This window comes from Enhydra lutris, unplaced genomic scaffold (assembly GCF_002288905.1).
Source record: "Enhydra lutris kenyoni isolate GAN:26980312 unplaced genomic scaffold, ASM228890v2 scaffoldscaffold86, whole genome shotgun sequence".
NCBI classification, from domain to species: Eukaryota; Metazoa; Chordata; class Mammalia; order Carnivora; family Mustelidae; genus Enhydra; species Enhydra lutris.
The window spans coordinates 593,638-613,228 of NW_019154170.1; the positions used below are offsets into that span (position 1 = coordinate 593,638).

At 53.8% G+C, this 19,591-nt stretch overlaps 3 protein-coding genes across 12 annotated transcripts; all 3 read left to right on the top strand.

The window, feature by feature from the left end:
* The first annotated feature begins 8,124 nt into the window (after positions 1 to 8,124).
* LOC111161868 (resistin) lies at positions 8,125 to 9,752 on the top strand. 2 transcript variants are annotated; one of them, XM_022525901.1, is made up of 4 exons: positions 8,125 to 8,230; positions 8,407 to 8,534; positions 8,914 to 8,991; positions 9,503 to 9,752. In XM_022525901.1, exons 2-4 carry the CDS (start codon positions 8,417 to 8,419, stop codon positions 9,637 to 9,639), a joined length of 333 nt encoding a protein of 110 aa, XP_022381609.1. In that variant the 5' UTR covers positions 8,125 to 8,230; positions 8,407 to 8,416; the 3' UTR covers positions 9,640 to 9,752. The 2 variants fall into 2 exon arrangements, with proteins under 2 accessions (XP_022381609.1, XP_022381610.1); XM_022525902.1 differs by having other exon boundaries at positions 8,410 to 8,534.
* A 2,939-nt stretch (positions 9,753 to 12,691) lies between these two features.
* Positions 12,692 to 16,163, top strand: LOC111161864 (mast cell expressed membrane protein 1). Its single transcript, XM_022525888.1, has 6 exons — positions 12,692 to 13,912; positions 14,005 to 14,168; positions 14,487 to 14,627; positions 15,151 to 15,279; positions 15,526 to 15,576; positions 15,668 to 16,163. Exons 2-6 carry the CDS (start codon positions 14,075 to 14,077, stop codon positions 15,943 to 15,945), a joined length of 693 nt encoding a protein of 230 aa, XP_022381596.1. The 5' UTR covers positions 12,692 to 13,912; positions 14,005 to 14,074; the 3' UTR covers positions 15,946 to 16,163.
* Positions 16,164 to 16,240: 77 nt separating this feature from the next.
* Positions 16,241 to 19,591, top strand: LOC111161866 (trafficking protein particle complex 5). Of its 9 annotated transcripts, none has more exons than XM_022525897.1 (3): positions 16,241 to 17,462; positions 18,345 to 18,349; positions 18,972 to 19,591. In XM_022525897.1, exon 3 carries the CDS (start codon positions 18,990 to 18,992, stop codon positions 19,554 to 19,556), a length of 567 nt encoding a protein of 188 aa, XP_022381605.1. In that variant the 5' UTR covers positions 16,241 to 17,462; positions 18,345 to 18,349; positions 18,972 to 18,989; the 3' UTR covers positions 19,557 to 19,591. The 9 variants fall into 9 exon arrangements, with proteins under 9 accessions (XP_022381605.1, XP_022381603.1, XP_022381599.1 ...); XM_022525899.1 differs by lacking the exon at positions 18,345 to 18,349 and adding an exon at positions 18,623 to 18,729 and having other exon boundaries at positions 17,282 to 17,470; positions 18,975 to 19,591; XM_022525895.1 differs by lacking the exon at positions 18,345 to 18,349 and having other exon boundaries at positions 16,241 to 17,623; positions 18,975 to 19,591.

A 19,591-nucleotide genomic window follows, 5' to 3' on the forward strand; every position in this document is an offset into this window, starting at 1 on the left:
GGCTCCATAAGGTCAGGGTCCTATAGTTCATCTGTGGATTGGTGGGAGTGAGGCAGATGTCCCCCAGTCCCTACCAGTTCTCCACCTAAAAGTGTCAGCAGCCATCATGTCTCCATGCCTGGACACATTGTCTCCTGAAGATTATTTCCAAGTGTGTTAATCCTTCCACTGGGATTAGCTGGGATCCTTCTCAAACAACCTGGCCCTTGGCAACTAGTTGGAAAGTAACAACCTGATACATTTTCTTAGGTATTATCTGCAGGATCCCCAGGAGTCAGCAGGATATTTGAGTTTATCAGGGAGATCTAGGGTGGAAACAGATCTCAGGGTGACCAGTGGTCACATTGTAAGCATATAGGAGGCATCCTGGAGACTCTGGCTGCCGTAATGATAATTATCATCATGATAATTTATGGATATAATAATAACGTTATTATTATTATTATTATTATTATTATTATTATTAGACACTCTAATGGGGTCCGGCCCCGGGCTAAGAAGGAGGGCCCCACAAAGTGAGCAAAAAAGATTTCCCAGGCTCACATCAGCGCTTTGAAGGGTCTGAGGGCACGTCCCCAGGAGAAGTGAGGACAGACAGACGGTCTCAGGGTCAGGAATGCATTAGAGTGGGAGTTCTCCACCCGTGCCGTGCAGGGAGGTCCTTCTAGAATAAGATTTCATCCAAGTTTGTGGCCTGGAACTTGCTCCACTGAAACAAACTCGAGGCTCTGGGGCACAGCAGAGCCGCCAGGTGGGCAGGAGGGGTGAAAACAGGGGCGCCGGCGGAGGAAGGGGTGCCTGAAGCCTTCAACTTGGGAGGCAGGGGCTTAGTGGCTGCAGGGCAGGGACAGGAAGTGAGTGTGACTCAGTGAGCCAAGGAAAGCTCCAGGAAGGAGAAGAGGGCAGGGAGGCTGTCAGCTGTCAGCTCCAGGGGAGCCCAGACAGCCAGGAGGTCACCGAAGTGAGCTTCCCGTTTTTTTTGTTTTTCTAAAGTTACTCAAAATCTTCAAACAGCCGTTAACCAACAGCGCCAAGAATGTTGTGAAAAGGCCCCTGGAGTGAAGAAATTGCTCAGCGAGTGGGAAGACTCTGCTGGGGGGGTGGGGTGGGCAGAGATGGAGTCCCCAGGGCTGGGGCGCTTGGAGGGGGGACAGGACAGGAAGAGAAGGTCCTGACTCGGGCTTCCCAACCCTCCAGTGACCAAAGTTCATGAGAGCACTAGGAGTCTCTGTCCCTGTCAGTGGCCAGGGAAATTCTGGGAAAATGATGGTGAGGGAAGGTGACATTTCTGCAGCATCTGTTTTGTGTGGTGTCCCGATCCGCATGGTCTCTGCAGTTGCCCGTGAATAAGTCAGAAGGAGAAAGACAAACACTGGGGGGCCTGGGTGGCTCAGTCATTAGGCGTCTGCCTTTGGCTCAGGTCATGATTCCCAGGTCCTGGGATCAAGCTCCGCATTGGGCTCTCTGTGGGGCAGGAAGCCAGCTTCTCCCTCTCTCACTCCCCTGGCTTGTTGTGTTCCCTCTCTCGCCGTCTCTCTCTCTGTCAAATAAATAAAAATCTTTTTTTTTTAAAAGATTTATTTATTTATTTATTTGACAGAGATCACAAGTAGGCAGAGAGGCAGGCAGAGAGAGGGGAGGGGGGAAGCAGGCTCCCTGCTGAGCAGAGAGCCCAATGCAGGGCTCGATTCCAGGACCCTGAGATCATGACCTGAGCTGAAGGCAGAGGCTTTAACCCACTGAGCCACCCAGGTGCCCCAAATAAATAAATATCTTAAAAAAAAAAAAAAGAAAGAAAGAAAGACAAAGACAAACACTGCATGGTTTCCCTTATATGTGAAACTGATGTCCTCTCCCATTATGGGAATGTAATTGATCTGTAACATTGTATCAGTTTCGGGTGTACAATGTAGTGATGTGACATATTTCAAAATGATTTCTACCATAAGGTTAGCTAACACATCCATCCCCTCATAGAGTTACTGTGTGTGTGTGTGTGTGTGTGTGTGTGTGTGTGTGTGTGTGGTGCGAACCTTACAATCTACTCGCTTAGCAACTTTCAGACACACAATGCAGTAGTTTTTACTGTGACCCCCCCCCCCCCGGTACATTAGATTCCCCGGAACTTATTCATCGTCTAGCTGGAAGTTTGGACCTTTGGACAACCTTCCTGTATTTCTCCATCCCGCCCTCGACCCCCAGCAACCACTGATCTGTTCTCTGTTTCTGTAAAGAGTTTGGGTGGTTTTTTGGTTTGTTTTCAAGATTTTATTTATTTATTTTAGAGAGCGAGAGAGCAGGGGGGAGGGACAGAGCAAGAGGGAGAAGGAGTCTCAAGTTGCCTCTGAGCTGAGAGCGGAGCCGAACGCAGAATATGAACCCAGGACCCGTGATTATGACCTGAGCCAAAACTAAGAGTCAGATGCCCAATCAACTGTGCCACCCAGGCACCCTGGTTTTTTAAATTAATTAATTAATTAGTTAAAGTAATCCCTACACCTAGTGTGGGGCTTGAACTTACCACCCCATGATGAGGAGTCACATCCTCTTCCAACGGAACTAGCCAGGCACCCTGAGTTTGTTTGTTTCTTTAAGATTGATATGTGGAACCTAAAAAAGCCAGGCTGGCACCTGGTGGGGGGGTTCTGTTGGTTAAGCGTCTGCCTGCGGCTCGGGTCACGATCCTGGGGTCCTCAGATCTCCAGATCAAGCCCCATGTGTAGGACTCCCTGCCTCTTCCCCTGCTCATGCCCTCTCTCTCTCTCTCTCTCAAATAAATAAATAAAAGCTTTAAAAAAATGAGAAAGCCAGGCTGGGTGGAAGGAGTTTCCATGAAACTCTTTTCCGCACCCCTTTCCTTTGCGCTCCACGCATCCCCAGCCTGGTCCCTGTACTGCCCATCCCAGGGTTTGGGGGAGAAAATGCCTTGGTTAAAAGGGGAGACTTTGGTGTTGGACAAATCCCAGGACCCTGGGATCATGACCTGAGCTGAAAGCAGACGCTTAACCAGCTGAGCCCCCCAGGTGCTCCAAAATGTCCCTATTTCAGGGCACCTGGGATCCAGCCCGCTTCTCCCTCTGCTCCTCTCCCTTCCCCCTCTCCCTCCCCTGCTTGTGCTCTCTCCCTCTCTGTCTCAAATAAATAAAATCTTAGGAAAAATAAATAGGGCCATTTTATCTCTGTCATTTCTTCAACAGCAAAAGAAAAGCTGTAGGAATATTCTCAAAACAATGTTGCTTTTGTTCTTTCTCTTTTTATTTTTTTATTTTTTAATTTTTTATTTATTTAATTTATTTGATAGACACAGATCACAAGTAGGCAGAGAGGCAGGCAGAGAGAGGGGAAAGCAGACTCCCTGCTGAGCAGAGAGCCTGATGCGGGGCTCGATACCAGGATGCCGGGATCACGACCTGGGCTGAAGCAGAGGCTTTAACCCACTGAGCCACCCAGGTGCCCTCTTTCTTTTTATTTTTTTAAGTAAATCTGGGACAGTGCTGTGGCTGTTCCGGGGAGCTCCCTCCACCCTGCCACACACTTCTTGAGGCTGAAAGGTACATGTCCTTGACCCAGACCACCGGGGTTCAAATCCCAGCTCCTCCACCAACTTGCTATGTGACCCCAGACAAATCCCTTAGCCTCTCTGGGCCTCAACAGCTCCTTTTGTAGAGATAATTACCATCTCTACCTGACTGGGTGGTGGTCATATGTATATATTGCCCAACAAACAGTAGACACAGTCATCTCAGAGCATCCCAAGGAGCCCCCACGGGAAAGATATTCTGTAAGGAGTCCAGAGGCCCAAGGAAACCAGGGACACCAAGAGGCAAGAGTGGGTCTCTGCAAGGACAATCTCAGGTCATTAACACTGGAAATCTTCATGATCTTTACGACCCAACCTTCAGGCTGTCGCTGTTCCTTGCCCCAAGGTGCAACCTGGCCCCACAGGGTCTTGCCTGTCCTCTCCCCACCTCTGCGCAGGTAGCTAGCAGCTCACACTCCCCTTCTGCCAGGCAGCCTCCCACCCCCAGGTCAGAAGGGTTTCTAAATGAAGCCAGGCTCGCCAGCTCTTGCTAAAGAAAATGGGCAGGGTTCCAAGGTTTTTGCTTTTCTTTTCTGTCATTCATATGGGACAGGAAGCAAGTGTCAGTGATTCTTTCCTGATTTGGCTGAGTCTCCCGTCATCTGAGTCTGTCAACCGGACAGCAAGTTGTTATCTAGCGAGGCAAAGTAACTCAGGTTACTTCTGAAGGTCAGTTTCCCAGGCCCTCTGGGTTCAAAACAACCCTTCAAGGACAGCTGTACAGTAACAGAGGCAGGAAGAAGCTCGTAATACTTGTGAATTTTCACAAGGTCTGCTGGGCCACGCGGGGAGACGGGTGGTACAGAGCGAAAAAATCCTCTCTGTGGCTTCAGGACACAGATTTCCTTAAGATTGTTGGGAAATTCCTTTTTTCCCAACTGTCATTTAAGTATTAAGTATTGGGTGGTGATAATCACGTAACTCTGTGCATTTGTCAAAACTCCTAGAACTCGGTAAAAAGAGTGAAGTTTGCTTTATGTAAATGACACCTTATTTTTTTTAATGATTGTATTTATTTATTAGACAGAGATCACAAGTAGGCAGAGAGGCAGGCAGAGAGAGGAGGGAGCAGGCTCCCTGCTGAGCAGAGAGCCTGATGTGGGGCTCGATCCCAGGACCCTGAGATCATGACCTGAGCTGAAGGCAGAGGCTTAACCCACTGAGCCACCCAGGCGCCCCTGAAAATTTTTTTTTTTAGTTTATTTCTTTTCAGTTATCTCTGTACCCAGTGTGGGGCTCGAACTCATGACCCTGAAATTAAGTGTGGCATGCTCTTCCAAATAAGCCAGCCAGGCGCCCCCAAAATATTTTCCTTTCTTCAAAGAGAATGAAAAGGCATGTGGCCCTTTCCTGCTACTTGAAAACCAAGGATTTTCAAGCTAAGTCCCCAGGGAACCCTAGGGGTTCCACACACCCCCTGCTTTTCCCCTGACCTATAGACAGAGATACCCACTTCTGTGCCTCTCAAAAGTTTTTATCTGAAAAATTCTGAGACTGAAAGATTTGAAGGATCAGAGCTCGCAACCAAATGACTCTTGTTGTGTCCCAAGCTACCTTGTATCCAAGCTGTGTCTCGGGGTCTTCAAGGAAGGGAGCCTGTGAAATTTGTTTATGCCAACCAGGCTCTTTGCCTTTCTGCCCACTGGTTTTCTTTCAGTTCCTCAAAGCTGGTGCACACTGTCCTTCCCCAGGGACTTGGGACATGCTGTTCTTCCACCCACAATGCCCTCCTGACTGGTTCTCCTGCTTAACTCTTGCTTACCCTCCGCTCAGCTATCTCTTCCTCCATAAAACCTCCTTGGATTCTCCCAGTGGGGGCCACATTCTTCTGCCAGACGTTCTCCCAGAACTCGATTCCTCTCCTCCATGGCAGAGATGACTGATGGAGGGTGAGGTTAATTGAGCTCTCTCTCGGTGTCTGTCTTCCTCCAACAGACAGGGCAAAGTGCGTGAGGGCTGGTGGTGGGGGTCCCCTTGCTCCCCACGGCAGGCACAATGCATAGCATCACATCTGGCACATAGTAACTGCTCAATAAGTATTGTCTACACTTTGGCCCTGTGTACACGGTTGTGCTTACACAGGGATTTGACACACACATCACTTTTACCGAAATACAGCAGGCATAAAGTGTGCAGATGTAAGTGTGCGCTCGAATTTTCACTAGCTTCCCATTTTCCCTCACTCCCCAGGGAACTTCCAGCATCATCTCCAACAACATAAATTAATCGGTCTTCCTTCTTTCCTTTCTTTCTCTCTCTCTCTTCCATCCTTCCTTCCTTTCTTTTCTTTCTTTTTTTTTTTTTTTTGAGAGTGAGCAAGTGTGTGTGGGAAGTGGTGAGAGGGGTGGTGCAGAGGGAGAGGGAGAGAGAGAATCCCAAGCAGGCTCCACACCAGCACAGAGCTGGACACAGGACTTGATCTCAGAACCCTGAGATCATGACCTGAGCAAAAATCAAGAGCCGGACACTCACTCCACCGAGGCACCCAGGTGCCCTGTCCTGGTCTTTTTTAATAAATGAATTTGTGCAGTTAATGTTCTTTTCTGCCTCTGGATTCTTTTGTTCACAATTATGTTGGAGAGAATCATTCAGATTGTTACACGCAGCTGCCACTTATGATCTCTCATTCACACTCTGTGCTACTGACCAGGGATGGTCAATTTCTTTTTTTTTTTCTGTAAAGGGTCAGATGGTAGCTGGGGTCACCTCTGCAGGGCATCGTCTCTGTCACTGACTTAGGAAAGCAGCCTATAAAAAAGTAGGCATGGCCATAATCCAAGAACAGTTTATTTGTGGGCACTGGGATTTCAATTTCATGTCCTTTTCATATGTCACTGTTAAATTTTTTGTTCCCAATGATTCAAAAATGTATGAATTTTTGGCAGCTCCTTGAAAAGTTAAGCACAGAATGGCCATATGATCCAGCAAGCCCACTTCTGGATGTGTACCCAAGGGGACTTAAAGCAGGGGCTCAGAGATGCTCATTACATTCCGAGGTTTACAGGGATGTCATTGACAAGAGGTGGAAACAACAGAGCAAGTTGTAAGTAACAGATGAATGGATAAACAAAATGTGGTGTGTCCCTACGATGGAATATTAGCCATGGAAAAGAATGAAGTTCTGACCCCTGCCACAACCTGGATGAATCTTGAAAACATTTATGCTAAGTGAAAGAAGACAGACATCAAAGCATAAGTATTGTGTGATTCCGCCTACTTGAGGTGTGAACAGACAAAGTCATAGAGACAGAAAGTAGATGGTAGAAGCCAGGAGCAAGGGCGGATAGTGAGTTAGTGTTTCGGGGCAAAAGAGTTTCAGTTTGGGAAGATGAGAAAGTTCTGGAGACGGATGATGGGGTTGGTTGCACAACAGTGCGAGGGTACTTAATGTCAGTGGTCTGTACATTTAAAAAATGGTTAAAATGGGGCATCTGGGTGGCTTAGTCAGTTAAGCATCTGCCTTCCGCTCAGGTCATGATCTTGGGATCTTGGAATCAAGCCCCCTATCAAGCTCTGCTCTCAGTGCGGAGTCAGCTTCTCCCTCTGCCCCTCCTCACTCCTTGCAATCTGTCTGTCCCAAATAAATAAATAAACTCTTAAGAAATGATTAAAATGACAAATTTAATGTGAAAGAGACACCTGGCTGGCTCAGTCGGTTAAGCGTCTGCCTTCGGCTCAGGTCATGGTCCCAGGGTCCTAGGATAGAGTCCCACATAGGGCTCCTTGCTCAGCAGAAAGTCTGCTTCTTCCTCTCCCTCTGCCTGCCGCTCCCCTGCTAGTGCTTGCGCGCTCTCGCTCTGTCTCTGACAAATAAATAAAATCTTTTTAAAAATTTAATGTGAGGGGCACCTGGGTGGCTCAGTGGGTTAAAGCCTCTGCCTTCGGCTCACGTCATGATCTCAGTGTCCTAGGATCGAGCCCCGCATTGGGCTCTCTGCTCAGCGGGGAACCTGCTTCCCTTCCTCTCTCTCTCTGCCTGCCTCTCTGCCTACTTGTGATCTCTGTCTGTCAAATAAATAAATAAAATCCTTAAAAAATTTTATTGCGAAAAGTATTTTGCCACAATTTTAAAAAATCCATTCGTACTAAAAACAAAACCCCCCAAAATAAAAATGTAAAAACCATTCTTAGCTCGCGGGTTGCGCAGAAATAGACAGTGGGTCTGTTGCAGACTGTTGCATTGAAGGGAAAAGAAACATGATTTTATCCAGTCTATTGTTGATGGGCATTTGGGTGTGAACACGGTATGCAGTTCTCACACGGGGTTGTTTTGGTTATGCTTCTGTGCAAACTCCTGTTTCTTTGCCCGTCCCTGGGACAAGGCTTCTGGAGTCATCCCCCAGGCACTACCTCCTGGACCATTCCCAGCCCGGATGTGAGAAGGGTGGGCTCTTGAATGGGGAAACTGTGGCAGGGAAGGGGGGAGCAGAGCTTCCTACCCCTGGGCCCCTAGAGTCTGCCCTGGGGGCTTCCTCTTGGCCCCGGATGTGGGATGGGAGGGCAGGGGGCCGGGGGGGGGGGGGGGGGGGGCGGGGGGCCAAAACACCCAGCCAAGACAGGAAGCTCCACGTCCAGAAGCCTTAAAGAGGGAGATGCGGCAGAGGCATGAAATCAGTGCCTGAGATTCGACCTGCTGAGTCCATCCCGAGGGTAAGTGAACCCTGCTCCGGCTCAGCCCAGAAGTCCATCCCGAGGGGGCCAGGACAAAGCTGGGACTCCAGTCTCGTCCCCCACAGGGACCCAGGATTCCATATCCCACCCGCTCTGGACGCTTGACCCTCCCCAGATGAGAAGGAACTGACCCAGCTGTGGGTTCCCTCTTTCAGCAGCTGCAGGATGAAGGCTCTTCCCCTCCTCCTGCTCCCTGTCCTGGGGCTGCTGGTGTGTGGCAATTCTCTGTGTCCCGTGGACAAAGCCATCAATGAGAAGATCCAGGATGACGCCCCATCCTTAAGTGAGGACCCTCACTCAACCTCAGCAGGGGCCCCTCTAATTCCGGACACGGAGCAGCCATCGAGCCAGCCCCAACCAGAACCAAACCTCCACCCGGAACCCAACCCAGCCCAGCCCAGCCCCAGCCCCCATCTAGCGGCACCTACCGCAGAAGCTGGGAATATCCTCCTTCCTCTAATCACCCATTTCAAGACAGAACCTGGGAGGTGGTGGGCTCCCCACTTCATGGCTCTCTACAGGGCCTGGCCCACCTAGGCCTTCCTCAGAACAGTTTTCTTGACCCCTGCCTATCTCCAAACCACCAGGGCCAGGGCCTCAGGAGGATGGGGGAGGGGCAGCCTGGTCTCACAGCCGCCTTCCCTCCTCCCTCCCTCCCGCAGTTCTTGAGACAATGAGGAACTTTGGCCTGACCTGCCGGAGTGTCACCTCCAGGGGGGACCTCGCCACCTGTCCCGCAGGTGAGTTTCGAGTCCTTTTCCCAGCTCTCACTTCTGTTCCCCGCACGCAGGAACCCTTCCCCCTAAGTCCAGCCTCTAGTTCTTTTTCTTTTTTTAAGATTTTATTTGAGAGAGAAAGAGAGAGAGCGCGAGCGCACAAGCAGGGGGAGGGGGAGAGGGAGAAGCAGGCTCCCCGCTGAGCAAGGAGCCCCATATGGGACTCGATTCCAGGAGCCCGGGATCAGGACCTGAGCCGAAGGCAGCCACTTAACCGACTGAGCCACCCAGGCGTCCCAGGCTCTGTTTCGAGTCAACTTCCCCAGAGTCCTGGTCTGCCACGCTAGCCTCCCCGCCCCAGCACCGAGACTGCATTTCCTCAGGACACTGGCGTCCAGGGCCCCAGCCTCCCTGCGCTCCACACAACCCGGCTCCCACGCTCTGGTGTTGGAGACCCTCCCGCCTCCGCTTCCCCCCGACCCCCAGGCCCGCAGCCTCCCGCTCGGGTCCACACTCCCTCCGCTCCCGCCCGCAGGCTTCGCCGTCACCGCCTGCACTTGCGGCTCCGCCTGCGGCTCGTGGGACGTGCGCGCCGAAACCACGTGCCACTGCCAGTGCGCGGGCATGGACTGGACCGGAGCTCGCTGCTGTCGCTTGCAGACCGCCGCCTGAGGTCCCCGGGGAGAGCGGGCGGGGCTGGGGGCGTGGCCAGGCCTCGGAGGGGCGGAGTCAGGCCTCGGAGGGGCGGGGTGGAAATAAACCCTGAGAGGATGATGGTGAGGGTCTGCGCGCCCTGCTGTCGTTTGTTGGAGGGGGGGGGACTGAGCTGGTGTCTCTGAAATGAGCCGGGCACGGAGACGCTGGAGGAAGGTGGTGGCTGTGGGCGTCCGTGACTTTCTTCTGCCCATTTATCTCCTCCCACGTTGTGCCTCCCCCTACCGCGTCTCCGAGAACAAGGACTCTCCTTCCTCTAAGGACACTCACACCCAAGGATCATGGACTCCTTCAGGAGGGGAAGTGAGCGTTACCTCTGAGGCCGCGACGATCCCTCGGGTCTCTGGTCTTCCAGGAAGTCATTGGGTCAGTCTGTCCCAGCCTCCACAATGAGGCTTCATTCGGGGTCTGGGTCTGTATGAGACAGCGACCCCTGACCTCCCCCCAACCCCCTGCATACTTCAGGGCCAAAGCCCCCAGTAGCCCCAGGGTCATGGTGGACCCCTGAGTCACCTCTCAGCCCAGAGCCCTGAGCCACGATCCCTCATTCCCCAACCTCGTGGAGAGACCTGCACACACTACATATACACACACAGTACACAACCCAGTCATTATGGTCACACAGGGACACAACATGCCCGCAGACAATGCCCCTGAACCACATAAGTATGGCTATAGAAGAAGAAACATAGACCACAAACATGTAAACCCTGGACAGAGTCTTTTGCCTCTTACATCAAGTTCCCACCCCCACCTGGGTGGCTTTGGTCCCAGTCTGAATTCTGACCTGGAAGGCAAGTCACCTGCAACCCTTACACAGCTTCCTGGGTGGCACAGATCCCTGGGAACCCTAATCCAAGGGTCTTAAAATCCAGTCCCTGAGAGATGCAGACAGACCTCAGAGCACTCAGTGTGCAGTCTTGAAAGGGACCCCAGACTCAACTGCCCCAGCCCCCAGCAGCACACTCCAGGGACTGGAGCATGGGTGATGGGGTGGGATCCTGGTTTTCAAGATGTTTTAGACGCTCCTGGAGGGAGGCAGTGGCGTAGGGCGCCCGTGACTTTCTTCTGACCACCCCCTCTCTCCCTATGTTATGCCCCAACCTCTGCCACCCACCCCCTGTGATGGCATAGCCCCCTGTCTGATTCAGGTAGCCATGAGCTGAGGTCACAAACTCTCCTCTTGTCCCTGGAGCCCACCTATACCCCAATCCAGAGATTCCCCTCCTGTATCCACCCCCCTGACCCCACAGTGGCCATGGGGTTGAGGTGGGACAACTGAGTCAGAAGTGTGTTGAGTACCAGAAAGGGTCTATAACCTCGCCTGTCCCACCCCCTCACTGATGTGGAGGGGGGTGCCCTCCTTTGTCCCCAGACTGATTGGAATGCCTCTTTATCTCCAAGCTCCACTCAATTGTCCCCCTGTGTCTGGCCCCAAGGAGGTCCTCTTCAGAGCGCTCATTTCCAGCGTAGTCATTCTCCTGCCCCAGGGTGCAGACCTGGATAGGCAAGCCCCCTTCTCAAGCCTCCATTTTCTCACTTGCCAACCGCCCAGCACCCCCTGAGGTAGCCAAGATTCTTCTAGTCGCAAGTGCCTCAAACCTCACGTAAAGACAGCTTGAGCAAAAGTAAAAGGAAGTTCCTGGGGGCGCCTGGCTGGCTCAGTCGGTGGAGCATGCAACTCTTGATCTCGGGGTTGTGAGTTTGACACCCATGTTGGCTGTAGAGATTACTTAAAAATAAAATCTTTAAAAAAGAAAGAAAAAAAGAGGAAGTTTATGGATATGTAACTGAGAGGCCCAGGGTTAAAGGTTTATTTATTTATTTTAGAGCGAGAGTGCGCTGGGGAAAGGGGCAGAGGGGAGCAGAGGGAGAGGAAGAGAGCGTCTACTCTCAGTGCAGAGCCTGAAGCACAGGGGTCGATCTCACAACCCTGATATCACGGACCTTTCTGAGCCAAAACGAAGAGTCTGATGCTGGTGGTCCCAGGCAAGCCCAGAGACCCAGGGTTAGAAACGACAGATTCAGGTATGGGTGGATAGAACCCTCAAATGATATCTCCAGGATCTGACTGCCTCTCAGCTCTGCTTTCCTCAATGTCTTCTCTCCCAAGCGGGGTCTCCCCCAACACAGCTCCAGGCTTACATTTTCCCAGGCTGAGAGCCCCCTGCGGGGGGAGGGGGGGGGAATGGCCTTTTCCCTGGTTAATGCCGCAGAATTCGCAGGCCTGAGTTTCATTGGCTGAATATGGTTCCTGTGCCCACCCCTGTGCCAAATCTTTGACTCTGATTGGCTGGGCCTGGATCATGTGCCCACTCTAAACCAATCACAGGTTTATTGTTAGCTGGGCTGGAGACGCATATTCTTTTCTTAAAAGAAAATTGAGACTGTGACCCTATGACAGGACTGGTCAAGAAACCTCACAGAGCCCTCTCGGGCCACTGTGATTGCTCGTGGGCCTCCAGGTGCACAACTGCTATTTTATCCAAAGGGCTGATGGAGCCTGTTCTTAGCTTCAAGCACCTACAGAAATGGGCAAGGCTGCGGCCCCACCCCCTGCGCCTGTCCATCACAGCAGAGCCGGCTGCCCATTGGTCCGTCTCCTCTGTGACTGTTACGTCAGAAGAGGGTCTTATCTCTCAATCCTGACTTTCTAAATAATCAGAGGGAGGAGAGGGCAGAGAGAGAGACTGTCAAAGTGGTTCTCCTTGAGCCGGCAAAGTTGGCAATAGTTTAGAAAACAGAGCATTATCCTCATCAAACCCTGGGGGACCATTCCAAAGTTATCTCAAATTTAATCACATATTTAAAAGCTAAAACATACCTACTTCTCCCACATGGACAGTCCTTTTAAGGGGGACCTGGGTGGCTCGGTCAGTTAGGTGTCGGCCCTCCGTTCAGGTCGTGATCCCGGCAGTGGCTCCCCACTGAGCAGGGAGCTTGCTTCTCCTTCTTCCTCTGCCATTTCTCCCCATCCCCTCTCGCTTGTGCTCTATTTCTCTGTCAAATAAATGAATCTTTTTTTAAAGTTTAAACGGTCTTTTATTTTTTCCAGAGGGAGAGAACCATGATAGTCTAGGCCAGTGCTCTCCAATATCGCATCCATCAAATGCTTGAACTGTCCTGTGAGTTTAAATCACGTTTGATTTTTGAAGATTTAGTACCCACAAAAAATAATATAGCTCAATAATTTTTTAGTATCGCCTACATGCTGAAGTGATCACTTGTGGGGTATATTATGTTAAACAAGATACATTATTAAAATTAATTTAGCCTGTCTCTTTTTGTCTTCTTAACGTGGCTGCCAGAAAAATTTAAATTAAAGATGTGGTTTACATTACCTTTCCACCAGAAGGCACCGTTCTAAACTTAGAGAAATTCCCTGCAAACTTGGTCTCACTTTTATCTCCAGTTTTCAAGGTCACAGACACAAAGAGAGCTTTAAGACCTCTAGAGAGAGCAGACACGTGAAGGCATGAATATGGGCGTTTCTCTGGGGGTAAACCGGTGTAGAAGCCTACCAATGGGCGAGCCATGTGAATACGTGAGCAGACATATGATGGTTTCTGGGAGTGTGTATGAGTGTGGGGAAGTGAGCAGATGTGTGGATGAGAGTGAATGTTTCCAAGTGTTCCTCTGTCTGGGGGCCCCGGGAGAGGGGACACCATGTCCAGGGTTAGGTCAAGGGGTGCGTCTGGCCTCTGTCCCAGACATGGGTGGAGCTCCAGTGGCTGGTCCCCTTGCCTCACATCCGTTCCTTTCCTCCACAGGGCCTTGAAGAAGTAGAACTTCTTGGGGTGGAGCTGAGGGGTGGGACTGGGGCAGGGGGCAGGAAGATGTGGGAAACCTAGGAATCCTGCCTCCAAGTCCAGATACCCCAAACCTAAAAGGCGGGACTCCCAGGGGGGCCAGATTCTCTCTTGAGAGGGACAGGGGATGAAGGTCATATGGGTAGACAAATACATAGTTTCCTGTAAAGTTTGTGACCATCCCTTAAAATTTTTGAAATTTATATATATTGAGTCTAATTGGTGTATAATGATGTGTGCGATTGAGGTATACAGGTGAGGACTTGATATATTTGTTTATTACAACATGATGACCGTGTAGCATTGACTAACATTTCTGTTGCTGGTTCCTGATTGTGGTGGTTCCTGTCTCTGGATCTATGGGCTTCTCCTGCTTGGCACTCCCGGGGACCTCTGGTCTCCTAAGACCCTCTTGATCTGGGGTAAGGGGCAGTGAGGATGTCCCAGGGCTGGAGGGTCCTGGATCACTGAAAAGAGGAGGCTGACCTCTCCTCCCCCTACCCCCAACCCACAGATTTCCTCATCTGCCATGACACCTTCCGGTGGGTGGGGATGTGTGTGGGCAAACTGGCAGACTGGGAACCATGGAGTCTGAGGAAATCTACACGAAGAAGAAGGTCAAGATGCAGGCGGCAGCCTTCAAAGACAAGAAACAGAGGGCTCCAGCCAATAAGGAAGGTTAGGCACCTCGGGGTGGGGAGGGGAGAGGTCAGGTGGGAGAGATGGGGATGGGAGAGACAAGGGGCTAGAAGTGGGGTCACAGCGCTCCTTCCCCACCCCAAAATGTATGTGTGCATGTGTATCCCCCAAACGCTCATGCACGCCCTCTCCACCTAACCAAGAAACAGATCATGTTTTCCCCATTCCTTATCTTTTATCCTCGGAAATTTGTCGTGTGCAGGGGTCTGGTGAGCCAAGAACTCTGAGTCCCCTTCCCACCCCCACCCCTGCCCCAGAGGTCCCGGCAGGTTTCCCCTCTCATTGACCCACCCACAGGTGCAGATAACCCTGACTATGAGAATATCACCTTGACCTTCAGAAACCAGGACCAGCTGAAGGGCAGGCATTCACCATCCAAGGATCAGCACAAGCAACCACCTGCCAACACACATGGCGCAGCCTTGGGAGGGGCCCATGGTAGGGCATCACGGGAACAAGAGCACCAGGTGGAGGTCGGGGTCAGACGTGGGGGGCGTGGTGACATCAAGGTTTGTGTGTTAAAGGTCGGGGGCGGCGGCTTAGCTTCCCAGGTGGGGACGATGATGTTGGTGGTGTTGGTGTTGGTGGGAGTGTTGGTGAAGGTTTGGATGATGGTGATGGATTTGGATTTGGTGATGGCAGAGGGGTGGGCCTGGACAGAGCCTATGACCTTGCTGATGAGACCCGGTGCTGGGGACAGTGCTGACAACGGTATAGGCACTGATGTTGACGGGTGTGGTTGACAGCTACTGCTGACATCATGAGTGCTGGTAAAGGGGACGGTAAGGGGGCCATGATGATGGCAGCATTAGGACCGCTGGGGCTCTGGTCAGTATGCATGTTGGTGGTCACGGTGGCTAAGGTATTGGGAAGAGCAGGTGCAGGTGGTGTTAGAGTCAGTGCTGACGGGCTGGGTGGTGGTGTTGGGCCCTGGAGGTCACCTGTCCTGCCTCTACTCCAGTCCCCACCCTGTCTAGGCAGCCCTCAGACTCCGCCCAAGTCCCTCATTGTCTGCGCAGAGCCCTTATGAGCCTGCACACCATTCTCATCCTGTCCTGTGTCATTCTCTTGGCAGTAGTCCTGGCAAAGAGTGAGTAGGGTTTTTGGTTTCAGGGTGTTTGTTGTTGTTTTTGTGATTTTGTTTTTGTTTTGTTTTGGTGGGGGGCTGCAGCAGTGTGGAGGGGGCCCAGTCCTCAGGAAGTGGGGAGGCCCAGTGTTTCCACCCTATCTGCCTTCTCCCTCGTTCCTCTGCCTTCCCCCACCCTTGTTCCCAGGACTGCAGGACTGGGGGCGCCTCAAGGCTTCTCCTGCCTCCCCCGCCCCTCCCCCTGAACAGATTCTGAGATGTCCCAGGAGTTGCTGGTCTTGAAGAGGGAGCTCTGGAATGGTGAGGGTGGCACCCAGCGGGGAGGCCCCAGGGGTCCGGGTGGGGGTGGGGGGAGCAGCGGTGATAAGGACACGCCCACTTTGGTCCTCAGTCTCCACCTTGGTGCGCGAGTGTCAAGAGGAGCAGAATCAGGGCTGGAGCTCGGTCCAGCAGCTCGTCATGGAGGCCAAGCAGGACGTTAATGTGGTCAAGAGAGATGTCCAGGCCGAGAGTGATAAAGTGAAGACGCTATCAGCAGGTGTCCTGGCAGACCTTCACTGGGCGGAATTTGTCTCATGCTGGGTGCTGGGGAACTGGGGGCGGGGGCAGCAGGGGTCCCACCCTCCCAGGGCACAGGGTTTTAAAGGCACGATGGATGTCACCCCCTGAGTCACTCAGCAGATATTTAAATGCTGCTGGGAACACCAAGTACACAGGCCCCGCGGCACCCCAGACTGGGGGTCGGGCAGGGAGGAGACTTCCAATAAAGGTGGGGGCCTTGTGGGGGACCCCACACCAGCTTTCTCCTGTCCTCTTGCCCCCAGACATAAACCAAATCAAGCATAAGTTACAGGAAATCTCCAATGCACTGAAGAAGAGCCCAAGCTCATGTAAGTTGGGGCTGGGGAGGTGGGTGAGGAGGGAGCCACGGACTTGGTCCCAGTTTCCCTCCTAGGGGAGTGATCTGCCTGACCTTGGGTCTCCATCCCACACAGAGACCTCAACAGATGGGGAGACCTCGAAGACCTGGCTGCACCTCCCAGTGAAGCCGGCCACGTGTGTGTATCATGGTGTGTTGTGAGCATAATGCATGACACAGTGGGTGGCTGTGTCAGCAAGGACCCCCAAAAGTGTGTCACTGTGAATGCGGGTGTTGGCAACATGGGGAGCACGGTGACCACGTGTGAGTGTCCTGTGGTATGTTGCATAAATGTGTCCTGGTGGAGCTGTGTGGGGGGCACCCTTTGTACCACTATAATTGTGGTGTCACTGCGTGTGCCGTCATTGCTTGTGTTGGTGTGAATAGGCGTGTGCCAATATGTGTGACTGATCATGTCATCGAGGGTGTTCAGAGCCTGTACACATGTATGCCCCTTTGTTTCTGCGCTCACGGTTTGTGATTTGTGAGGATAAAGGCCGATGCAAAAGAATGTGGCTTTCGGATCTCATATTCCGAGCATCTGGGGCTTTGGGGGCCTGGTGGGGGAGGGTCTGGCAAATGTTGGGGGGTGGTGAAAGGCACACAGTGAGCATGCGGACGTGATCCCAGGAGCCCTGGGGCACGAGATTGTGCGGCAATGAATGCCCTGAGTGCATCTGTCTGTGTCCATGAACATGTACCCAGGGGGTAACCTAGTCTCCCTCCGGGAGGCTGTGTGTCTGAGATAGACAGTGTCTCCCTAAGTGTAGGTGGGCCCACAGGTATATCCGAGCCCTTAAGCAGGTATCCTCGGGTGGAACTACGTTTCCACCGAGCGTGCAGCCCTGAGTGCAGACGTCCCTAAGTGCACAATGCCCCCGGCTCCTGGATGTATGTCCCTTAAGAGAACATGTACCCGAGTAAATGCACGGATTGCGTGTCCAAGGCGTAGTGGAGCCTCTAGGACAAATAGACATATGTGCCCTGAGACAGACATATGTGCCCTGAGACAGACATCCCCGCTCCTGTTTGTCTAAGAGTTGGCCAACCCAAGCCAGCCCCGCCCCTGACCTCCGGGCCAACACCTCTCGGCGGACGCCCAGGAGTCCCAGGCGGACGCCCCGGACACGCGCGCCCCCTGGCGGCCGCTCTCTGGAATCTCCGCCAGCGCGCGCGCCCCGCCCACGAGCCCGTCCCGGTCGCAGCGCCTGCGCACTCAAGGCCTTTTACGGCGCCGTAAAGCAACTCGGCCAAACCGACGGCCGCAGTTCGCTGGTGAGACCCCCGCCCGCGACCCCTACCTGCGCTGGGCCTCGCCGGCTCCGGGACCCCCAGCCTCACGCGCGCCTGGGGATCCTGGGCGACGTTCCCGGCGTCCGCGATCCCCGGTCCGTCCGCTTCGGCCCACGCAAAGGGTCCGTGAGGAGGGTGGGTCCCTGTGGGTCCCTCCCCGGCCCCTCTGCCGGGTCCACGTTGGCGCGGGGGTCTCGGGGCTCCGACCTTTCCGCGGTTTAGCTTACCGGCTCCCATCGTGGCCTGGTGAGGGGGGCGGGTGCCAACACTCCCCTCCCATCTCGCGCGCTGGGCCCTCCCGGTGTAGAGGGATGCGCACCTGGGGACGTCTTGGAGCCCTGGAGTCCCCCCCCGCTCTTGTCTTCCCATTCCCCGCGCGGACCTCGTTGAGGACAATCCCAGCATCCCCAGACCCCTCCGGCCTCCGGCCCCCTCCTGCGCAGTGGGAACCGGGTTCTCAGCTCCTCCCGACCCCACCCTGGGCAGCGGCTTTAACGCAAGAGTGGGCGAGGGTCGGGGGGCGGGAGAGGGTGTCTCAGCGCCCTTGGAATCCTCCCATCCGCTCCTACTCCTACACCCTCACCGCAGGTCAGCGTCGTGGAAGTCTCGGTGCCCCCTCCGGGTTTTCTCCAGTAGCCCCTTCCGGGTCTCCTCCGCGGACCCCTGGCTTGGTGCACTAGGATGGGAGGACCACTGCGCCCCCTCCTGGCTCCCCCGGAGCCCGGGTCTCCCTCCACCTTGTCTCCCACTGTCCGGCTGCCGATCTGGAGGGCACGGAGGTGGAGGGGTTCCCAACGCCTTCTCTGCGGCCGCCTCCAGTCTTCCTTACAAACGAAGGCCCACCCGCATCTTCAAGGAGGCGTGCTTCGTGCATGCCAGACGACCGCTGTCAGAGCCCTTTCCTCCTGGCTTGTCCCGTGTACTCCTCTGTCAGTCCCTGAAACCCCAAACCCTCTTGGCTGTTGGTCTTGACACACCCTACCCCCTCTCTGGTTTCTTTGGCCTTCCGCAGGGGAGAGGCGGGCAAGTTCTCTTCATCTGCAGGAAGTTAGCCCTGTGGCTGCTGGAGGCTTGTGGGGGACAGTGCCCAAGACTTCTGACGGCTCCCCCATCCTTGTCCTCTCCTTGCCCTAGGTCTGACGCCCCCTCCCCCATGCACTAGGTCTCTAGCTGCTCCCACAGGTGGCAGAGGGGGACAGGAAGGTGCTTTTCATGTAGGAGCAATCACCTGGAACTCGAAGGTGGGGATGGTTTCCGGTCACCCCTGTGGTCTCCCACTTGTGTCCTCCCACCACCAAACCCTTTCTTTGCCAAAGGTGTAAACCTGCTACTTTCCCCATTTTCCGTCACTGGGGGAGGCGTGCTTTATGTGCAGGTGGGTGCCCCCTTTCCTTCCTCTCTTTTCCTACACGGGACGTCGGCACTGGAGCACACAAAAAGGGTGCTCCCTCCCTCCCCCGACCCGTGTTTCCTTGTGTCCCAGCAGGGCGGCGGCGGCAGCATGGAGGCACGCTTCACGCGCGGGAAGTCGGCGCTGCTAGAGCGCGCCCTGGTGCGGCCCCGCACCGAGGTGAGCCTGAGCGCCTTCGCGCTGCTCTTCTCTGAGCTGGTGCAGCACTGCCAGAGCCGGGTCTTCTCCGTGGCCGAGCTGCAGGCGCGCCTGGCTGCCCTGGGCCGCCAGGTGGGCGCCCGCGTTCTGGATGCGCTTGTGGCTCGCGAGAAGGGTGCCCGGCGCGAGACCAAGGTGCTGGGCGCTCTGCTGTTCGTCAAGGGTGCGGTGTGGAAGGCGCTGTTCGGCAAGGAGGCCGACAAGCTGGAGCAGGCCAATGACGACGCCCGCACCTTCTACATCATCGAGCGGGAGCCGCTCGTCAACACCTACATCTCAGTGCCCAAGGAGAACAGCACGCTCAACTGTGCCAGCTTCACGGCGGGCATCGTGGAGGCGGTGCTCACGCACAGTGGCTTTCCCGCCAAGGTCACGGCACACTGGCACAAGGGCACCACGCTCATGATCAAGTTTGAGGAGGCGGTCATAGCCCGAGACCGGGCCCTGGAGGGCCGCTGACCCCACGGGAGATAAAGAATGCAGAGCCTCCTTCC

Excerpts from the sequence above, each read along its gene's own strand:
- LOC111161868 (XM_022525901.1), top strand. The coding sequence starts at position 8,417 with ATGAAGGCTCTTCCCCTCCTCCTGCTCCCTGTCCTGGGGCTGCTGGTG. Across the intron at positions 8,535-8,913 it reads GGATGACGCCCCATCCTTAA|TTCTTGAGACAATGAGGAAC; the intron begins GTGAGGACCCTC and ends TCCCTCCCGCAG. Across the intron at positions 8,992-9,502 it reads CCTCGCCACCTGTCCCGCAG|GCTTCGCCGTCACCGCCTGC; the intron begins GTGAGTTTCGAG and ends TCCCGCCCGCAG.
- LOC111161864 (XM_022525888.1), top strand. The coding sequence starts at position 14,075 with ATGGAGTCTGAGGAAATCTACACGAAGAAGAAGGTCAAGATGCAGGCG. Across the intron at positions 14,628-15,150 it reads AGCCTTGGGAGGGGCCCATG|TCCCCACCCTGTCTAGGCAG; the intron begins GTAGGGCATCAC and ends CCTCTACTCCAG. Across the intron at positions 15,280-15,525 it reads GGCAGTAGTCCTGGCAAAGA|ATTCTGAGATGTCCCAGGAG; the intron begins GTGAGTAGGGTT and ends CCCCCTGAACAG.
- LOC111161866 (XM_022525895.1), top strand. The coding sequence starts at position 18,990 with ATGGAGGCACGCTTCACGCGCGGGAAGTCGGCGCTGCTAGAGCGCGCC.